The 8,740-nt window shown below is 45.1% G+C and overlaps 1 protein-coding gene across 3 annotated transcripts in view; it reads right to left on the bottom strand.

Annotated features, from left to right (window-relative positions):
* Positions 1-206: 206 nt before the first annotated feature.
* Positions 207-8,740, bottom strand: part of POFUT1 (protein O-fucosyltransferase 1) — a 15,923-nt gene continuing 7,389 nt past the window's right edge. For all 3 annotated transcript variants that reach the window (XM_028735606.2, XM_028735603.2, XM_028735605.2), the window contains exons 5-7: positions 6,268-6,460; positions 4,869-5,111; positions 207-4,354 (exon numbers count right to left, since the gene is read on the bottom strand). In XM_028735606.2, the coding sequence (XP_028591439.2) occupies positions 4,166-4,354; positions 4,869-5,111; positions 6,268-6,460 (625 nt within the window). In that variant the 3' untranslated portion in view covers positions 207-4,165. The remainder of the gene's footprint in view (positions 4,355-4,868; positions 5,112-6,267; positions 6,461-8,740) is intronic.

The following is an 8,740-nucleotide window of genomic DNA, read 5'->3' as shown; positions in this document are numbered from 1 at the left end:
TGCCGATGGCATAAGCCTAATCAGCTCCATGGCAGGGAGATTCTATGTTTGGAGATCCCTAAATTGAAGAGTGAAAGGCAGCCATCTGGGCCAACAACTTCCTTTTTTCTAAAAGGAGAAAACATCAGCACATGGTTTCACCAGGCGGATGTTAACCATAGCCAAAGCTAGAAGGAATGTTTCAAGTCATAAAAACACTCAAAGAGAAAGATTAATGTTTTATTATGAAAATGAAAATCACAAAGTTATCCTCTGTACATTAGTTAATTTAAAAAAAAAGTAAAACATGGCTTCTGATATTGTGCATAGCACACAAATACCCCAGATGTCCTCCATTCTGAGCCAGCCACATAAATGGAGTTTACAGTGGTATCTCTGGTTACGAGCTTAATCTGTTCTGGAGATCCGTTCTTAACCTGAAACCGTTCTTAACCTGAGGTACCACTTTAGCTAATGGGACCTCCTGCTGCCGCCGCGTGATTTCTGTTCTCATCCTGAGGTAAAGTTCTTAACCCGAGGTACTACTTCCGGGTTAGCGGAGTCTGTAACCCGAGGTACCACTGTACACAAATGCTGGTGAGGCTGCACCCCATGGATGAATTGCCTCCTCATGGCACGGTGTAGCTGCACCCCTGCAAATTCCATATGGTCAACATCATTAATAGCACAGCCCTATGAGTATCTACACTGAATTTACTGGGACTTACTTCCAGATAATGGTGTACACCAGGCTTCCTCAACCTCGGTCCTCCAGATGTTTCTAGCTATCAGGACCAGTGGTCAAGGATGATGGGAATTGTAGTCTCAAAACATTTGGAGGGCCGAGGTTGAGGAAGCCTGGTGTACAGGATTGCCACCTTAAAAATATTTCATTAGCTGCATTTAAAACCAGAGGTTGGCATTTCCTCCCACAAAGAGGCAAGATATATTGAAGGTATAGCACAGAGAATTCTCATGCCCATTAGGAAGCCTCCAGATACGAATGTTGATGCTTCAGTGCTGGCTAAGAGACAATGGGCTTTATATATAAATATATGAACTGCAGAGTAACTTCGCATACATGATAAAGAGTTTACAAAACTATGAATAGTGTGAAGAGCTAAAAGGGAGATTCCCCTTACCTCTCATAATACTGGAAACCCAGGTTCGTCTAACAAAACAGACCTAACCACCTACTGCCGGGCAGACAAAAAAAGTAAGTTTTGCCACAGGACATAATTGAATCTCTGGAACTTCCTTTGATAATATGTGGAGCTATCCATGGGTTTATCAGGCAGTAAAACAGCTTTTTTTCAGATTCTTGGAGGTGAAATCTACAAACGGCCATTAGCCATAACAGCTAATCAGAACTTGCATATGGCAATATAACTTGATATACAAGATGGAGGTGAGCTGGTGAGGAGAACTGCTGCCTTCAGGCCCTTCCATTGTCTTCTGGATGGCTGCTGTTGGGAACCAAAGGTTGGTTTAAGGTGGACCTTTGCCTGATCCATCAAGGAAATTGCTATATTCTTATGCTTATTGACGAATTTCAGAAGAGTAACTGTTTGTTCTTGCTGCTCCAGGCGGAAATATTGTGGCACTTACTGATCTTTGGAATCAAAATACTGTATTCTTTCAGAAGCTCAAGCAGAAGGGAGGATCCCACCTAACAGATGAAGTCAGAGATCCATGTGCTGTCACGGCCTCAGCCTTCCTTGGGTTTTTTTGTTGTTCTTCATAAATATTCCTGGACAATCTATTGAGAGTCTTTTTTTCATTTGATCATCACCATCATTATCATCCATATTACAGGTAGCTTTGGAACACATGGTTTCACTGCAGAATCTACCAAAACACAGGAACTGCATTTCTCTCCCAAGCCTAGTGCTTCTCTATACCTTTTAAGACGGAACTTTTAAACAAACTTCTTCAGCACTTCATAAAGGTGAGCAAAGACGTTTCCAGCAAATACAATGCTGGTTTTCAGATTTGTAGCTTGCCAGTGATAATTCGCTATCAATAAAGTAAGTGATGCAAGGTAGTGATTAAATTAATAAACTTGCAAAGTTGCTGCTTATAAAAGTGTTTACTGGTCAGCTGAAACTGTTAGCATTTATGAACCAGAGTCTTTTCAGAAGATGGCAGAGGAAGACAGAAAAGAGACTGGAGGCAATGCTGCTACCACAAGCAACCAAACCTAGGAAAAGGTCATTTGCAATTCAATCCTGCTGTTGCAAGATTGCTTCATCAACACCTAAAAGGAAGATACAGAGGCTAACAATGCTGTCTGTGCAATTTAAGCCCAATAAAGCAAATAGAAAGCTCCAGAAAGTTATTTCCCCCAGCACAACATATTCAGTCTTAATATAGAGTGCAGATGGAAGGATAGTTCAGGCTTGCAGTCAGCAGCCAGGAGAATTTGTCAGCTGATGTTCAGAATGCACAGGAGCAGATAATCATCAGAGGGTAAGATGCTGCGCTGTCACCACAGAAAGTTACTACTGATGTGATGAGGAAACATAACAAGAACTAGGTAACCTGACAGTTTGCAGATCTCCTGCCTGAGGATTTTTCTGTGGGAAAACTCAATAGGTAAATTAGTGAGCATAGTTCAGATGTACAGTGAGAAAGCTGAATCATGATTTCAGAGCAATTATGCAGAGAAAAGTGCATAAACACCTTAAAACAAAAAAAATCAAGATCCACTATCTGTTGGCTCCTCTTTTCAAGAGACTCAAAGTAAATACAGTGGTGCCCCGCAAGACGAATGCCTCGCAAGACGGAAAACCCGCTAGACGAAAATGTCTTGCGAGTTCCTGCAGGGTTTTTCCCCTCCCCCCCTTTTCCCCAAGCCGCTAAGCCGCTTATCAGCTGATCCGCTAAGCCGCTAATCAGCTAATCGCTAAGCCGCTTATCAGCTGATCCGCTAAGCCGCTTAACAGCTGATCCGCTAAGCCGCTAATCAGCTGATCCGCTAAGCCGCTAATCAGCTGATCCGCTAAGCCGCTTAACAGCTGATCCGCTAAGCCCGCTAATAGCGCTAATCTGCTAATGGGCTTGCTTCGCAAGATGAAAAAACCGCAAGACAGAGAGACTCGCGGAACGGATTCTTTTCGTCTTGCGAGGCACCACTGTATCTCAAATTCAAAGTGGACCAAGTGGTTATTCCTTTCAGAGACTTTTAAAAGGTCACAGCTTCTAAACATAAAAAGGATGCTCAAAGAATGAGTGTACAAGAGTTGGAAGGAATGTTGGAGGTCTCCTAGTCCTGCTCAAGGCAGCAAGATAGTTTCAAGACGGCAGCCAGGCTAGGTTTCCAGAATAGAGAGCTCAGAAAGACATGATTGCTGACCCACCACAAGCCATTAAAATGCAACTGATGCACTGAGCTCTCAGCGAAGTTGCAAATGGGCCCAATAAAAGGTGCATAGTATTTGATTTACGAATTATTATGGTGTTTCAAAAAGGATATTATTTCTTAACTTCTATTTTATACTGTGTACAGTGCTTAGACTGCCAATTTTGTAAAATACAAAACTGCTCTAAAAGGCTCTTGTGTAATAGGATTAAAAAAAAAAAAGTATCTCTATGCTACCTGGGAATTGCCTCAAACAGAACTGGTCCACAGGGCACCAGAGTTATTAGGACTAAAACTCCTGTGAAAGTCCCATAATGTGTCACAGCTGATAGCAAAATCATTTGCTTATAGTCTCCCCACTCCCAGCAAGGGGGAATGGGAATTGAATCCATTTGGCAGCTCAGAAAACAAAAGCACACAAGGCAAATGTCAGTCGGTTGCACAACTGAGAACGTATCTGCTGGTTCCCAGTTCTTAATGTCAGAACACTTCTTGTCAGTGAACAAGCTGTCTTGAGAATACTGTGCATTAAGGAAGCACCAGACCAGTCATTAATTCCAGAAGAGGTAGCAAGACAGCACAGAAAGGGGAAGAGAGGAACGGGAGAGTGGGTTTGCTCATTTGAACCACAACTGTGGGAGGAGGGAATGTTTCCTGGAAGTCATCCACTTCTCCTTTCAGGTCACGTTCTAGTAATATTCAAGGATTGCCATGAGGATGAACCTGTAGAATCCAGATATATCCAGTGCTTGCTTTGAGGGAGACCTTGTATTTATGAGAACTGTATGCAAGTAGTGGGTTGAAAGGCATCTCTTCCTCTAGGGACTACAATTCGTCCCTTGACGTGGGTGGATAGTCCATGCCAAAAAAGGACGAGGGTCTCCCATGCACATCGCGTTCTCTTTTCACAAAGGCAGTAAAGGAAGAAACACAGTTTCCAATGAAGTGGTCAGACTTGCTGAGAATGTACAAATCTACCTGGGGCACTTCAGGCTGCAGGTACACCACTTTTATCTGAAAAGGGGAAAACAAGAAGAGCCCAGTGATTGAAAGTGAACAGACACAAGCAGACGTGGGATTTGCCACAAGCTGTCTACCTGCTCACTCTATCCCTCCACCTGAACTTGTTTCATCAAGCCGCACCTTTCTATAGCGCCTTCAGGTTCCCAGAGTATCTTTCAGACGGGGCCATTCTGTCTTACAGTCCTTGGTTCAAGAACCACTATGATGTCTCACCTCTGGTTTGCCATGTGGAAAGTCACCTGAATGATTTCCGAACTAGTGTTCAGCTACCCTATATCTAATGCAACCGCATCATATATTCTGAGCAAAAGAACTGTGTTGCCAAATCACTCAAAGACCCAGTAGAGCCCAAACTTTCTTCTGCCCATCCCTGAAGTAAGCCCCCTGATTCCTCCGTCTGAGAAGAAAGGCAAGATATGAATATTTCCAGTGCATACACCCAGAGAGAGAAAAGCACTGAAGTTTGCATCACCAGTAACTACTCATTGCTCCAGCAGGACATTACCTTTTGTTTGAAAAGCTGCTGTATTTCCTTCGTATAAGGTTCAGAGTCACTGGCGATGTACACAGCTTTTGCATCTGTCTTCTTCACCCAGAGTCTTAGTGCTCGTTTTATCTCTTTCAGGCCTGGCAGACACATATCCATGGTAAGGGGGGCAGCGGTGTTCCGATCATAGCCCACACACTGTGGCGACGCCATTAAATGAGACCCAGCAGTGCCATCTTTCAACATATTGCATGCATTTTTCTAAGGCAGGGGGAGGAGAAAAACAGAACATCACACACAGGTAGAAGTGGTGAGAAACAGAGCATCATACAAAGGCAGGAGGACTTTATAGCAATGGAGAATTCCATACAGCTAGCCAAAGCAGGCAAAAAAACCACATTGCTAATGGAGGGTCCTTGCCACGGGATCACATTCATCCAGTGCTTTACCAGCTGCACTGGCTCCTGGTGGAGTACAGGATCAGCTCTTGACCTTTAAAGCCCTATGCGGCCTAGGACCCACGTACCTACGGGACCGCCTCTCCTGGTATGCCCTGCGGAGGACCTTAAGGTTCACAAATGACAACATTCTGGAGGTCCCCATTTGCAAGGTGGTTAGATTGGTCTCAACTAGGGCCAGGGCCTTTTCAGTACTGGCCCCAACGTTGTGGAACACTCTGTCACAAGAGACTAGGGCCCTGCGGGACTTGACATCTTTCTGCAGGGCCTGCAAGACAGAGCTGTTCCGTCTGGCCTTTGGTTTGGACTCGGTCTGACCCTTATGTTCCTTTCCCCTTATGGTCTTGATTTATCGGCTATTTTAAAATGAGGCTGCATTTTAAATTGCATTTTAACCTGTATTTTAAATTATGTTTCTCTCTCTCTCTTTTCCCCCTATTATGTGATTTTATTGGTGTTAGCCGCCTTGAGCCCGGCTCTGGACAGGGAGGGCGGGGTATAAATAAAATGTATTATTATTGTTGTTGTTGTTGTTGTTGTTGTTGTTGTTGTTGTTGTTGTTGTTGTTGTTAGCTTCAGTTATATTCCCATCCCCAAACACTCTAGTTCAAGTATGCAGGAAGCTGTCAATAACTGCAAGTCACAATGTGTACAGCCCTTCAGGTTCAGAGAAAGCATGCCTCTGAATATCACCAGCTGCTGGGGAAGAAAACAGAGAGAGGGTACCTGATCTCAACTCCTGCTTATGAGCTTCCCAGAGGCACCCAGCTGGCAAAGGATGGCCCTAGGTAGGCAACAGGATGCTGAGCTAGGTAGGATTTTGTTCTGAACCAGCATATGCTCTTAACAGCCCCACCCTCTCCCTTTTTTATTTATATGGAGCTAGAAGCTGCCAGTCAGACTCTATTACAGCCCTGCCCACATTACAGTCCCCATGGAAGTATATGTAAGAACCATACCCAGTCTGAACCGACACGCAAATGGATTCCCACGTAGGGTCTGACCAGGAACGAATTAATATAGGACTCGCCTTTGTTCACCATCTCATCAGACCATACCATGTACTGATGCAGGGAGCGGTACTCTTCCAGAACTGGAAACTGGGCTGGGGCCCCCGGAAGAGCCACAACAGGATGTTCAGAGGAGGGAAACCTAGAAAAAGACACAGTGGAAAGATCAACAGGAGCTACAATTTGCCATGTTTGCTCGCACTAGTGCTGCTCAGTTTTTACTGTTAAGAACTTTTAATGCAAATGCTTTTTTCTAGTTAATTTTTTTTTAACACACCTACAACAAAGAGATGAATTACTAACAAGATTTATGAAGAATATGCTAACCCGAATAAAGTTAATCTGTATTTTGCATTTCTGTTGTCATGCTCTTCAGCTCATAAGAACTTCCTAATTCCCCAGACACTTGCATCACCTCCCAAATATTTGCATACTGGAGCTTAGGCGGGCCTCCTTAGGGGAAAGAAGTTGCAAAGGGCACCTCCCTGTATTTTAAACTACGGCAGCAATCTCTGAAAAATCAACAGACTAAGCAAGCAGTCTTTAGTTATGCATGCATGCACCTGCCTAATACTGTCACAGACCTTTGCCCTACGCATGCCAACTGGCAGCAGTGTCTTACGGTCTCAGAGCTGGAGGTGTCTTTCCTAGTTCTACTGCCCAAGATCAAGGATTCTTCTTACAAAACCCATACCACCCAAAGACCGTTATGCGACTCTTCTTCCTCATTAAAGCTCTGTGCAGTGATAGCAAATTGCAGGTTAGATGTGGGTTGCAGGGCCAACTTTCAGATTGTATTGAGATGGCAAGGGGAGTGAGACAGGGCTGTATTTTCACCCCCACATTGTTTAGCTTTTTCCTAAATGATTTAGAGGAAAGTCTAATGGACCCAGATGGTCATCTCCCAAAAATAGGAACCAGAAAGACCCCTATTTTGCTATATACCACTGCTTCTTCTCCTGTCCTCAATGGAAAATGTAATGTTATTATCAAGGCATTTTTATCTGCTCAGTTTTTGTCTGTTATTATATTTTGTCTGTTTTTGTGTTTTCTTGTTGTTAAATTACCGTGGTTGCCATCCGTGCAGAAAGGCAGGATACTTGTCCTTCTTTCCTTACGGTCTGCAAATAACAACATCTTGGAGATTCCAGGTCTCAGGGAGATTAGGCTGGCCTTGGCCCGGGCCTGGTGGAACACTCTGCCACAAGAGATCAAGGCCCTGCGGGATTTGGCATCTTTCTGCCAGGCCTGCAAGACGGAGTTCCGCCAGGCCTTTGGTCAGGGCTCAGCCTGAATCCCCTTTTTGTATAAGAACTAGTATGAAAGAGGCCTCCCAGCATATAAGAAGGCCCATATAAGAACAGCGTAAGCAGCTGGGCCTGATGACCCATAGCTGTCAACCTTCCCTTTTTTTGCGGGAAATTCCCTTATTCCAGCAAAATTTCCCGCTGCTTCCGGCTGCTATCCCGGATCGTTAGATATCCTGTAGACCAGTGTTCCCCAACCTTGGGCCTCCAGCTGTTTTTGGACTACAATTCCCATCATCCTTGACCACTGGTCTTGCTAGTGAGGGATGATGGGAGTTGTAGTCCAAAAACAGCTGGAGGCCCAAGGTTGGGGAACACTGCTGTAGACTGTCCCCGGGACAGGTGAGGCTGCTGATCCCTTATTTTCAAATCTGAAAGTTGACAGCAACCCTAATCCTGCGGAAAGCCATCTAATTAGATTTTAATTTGATACTGACTTGTTTTTTAGGAGGTAATTCAATTATTGTTTGATTTTATACCAATGTTATTGCTAAGATATTACGTTCCACCTTAACAGATGTGTGGAATTGTTGTATGTCACATGTCTGTTTACACTCCAGCACAGCTTGCTGGGAACTTCCGTTGTGTGTACAGTGGTGCCTCGCAAGACGAAATTAATTCGTTCCGCAAGTTTTTTCTTCTTGCGAGTTTTTCGTCTTGCGAAGCACGGTTTCCCATAGGAATGCATTGAAAATCAATCAATGCGTTACTATGGAAACCGCCTTCAGACCAGGTCCGGGGACAGTCTGTCCCCCGACCACTTCTGAAGGCTGGGGGGGGGGGGGCAAGGGCTTTTCTTCCCACCGCCAGCCTTCAGAAGGCTGTTCTGAAGGCTGGCGGTGGGAAGAAAAGCCCTTCTCCCCACCTCCCGCCCCGCAAGCTCCGGGGACAGGAGGGCTTTGCTGCCGCCCACCAGCATTTTAAAAGCCCCCAGGACAGAGGAGACTTAAAATCCTGGCGGGCGGCAGCGAAGCCTCCGCTGTCCCGGGGCGATCTTAAAATGCTGGCGGGCGGCAGCGAACCTTCAGAAGCCGTCGGGATAGCGGAGAAACGCGCTGCGCTTCTCCGCTGTCCCGGGAAGGCAGGCGGGGGGGGGGGGGAGCGAAGGCCTTTGC

Source organism: Podarcis muralis, chromosome 5 (assembly GCF_964188315.1).
Source record: "Podarcis muralis chromosome 5, rPodMur119.hap1.1, whole genome shotgun sequence".
NCBI classification, from domain to species: domain Eukaryota; kingdom Metazoa; phylum Chordata; class Lepidosauria; order Squamata; family Lacertidae; genus Podarcis; species Podarcis muralis.
This window is presented reverse-complemented; position numbering and strand designations above follow the sequence as displayed.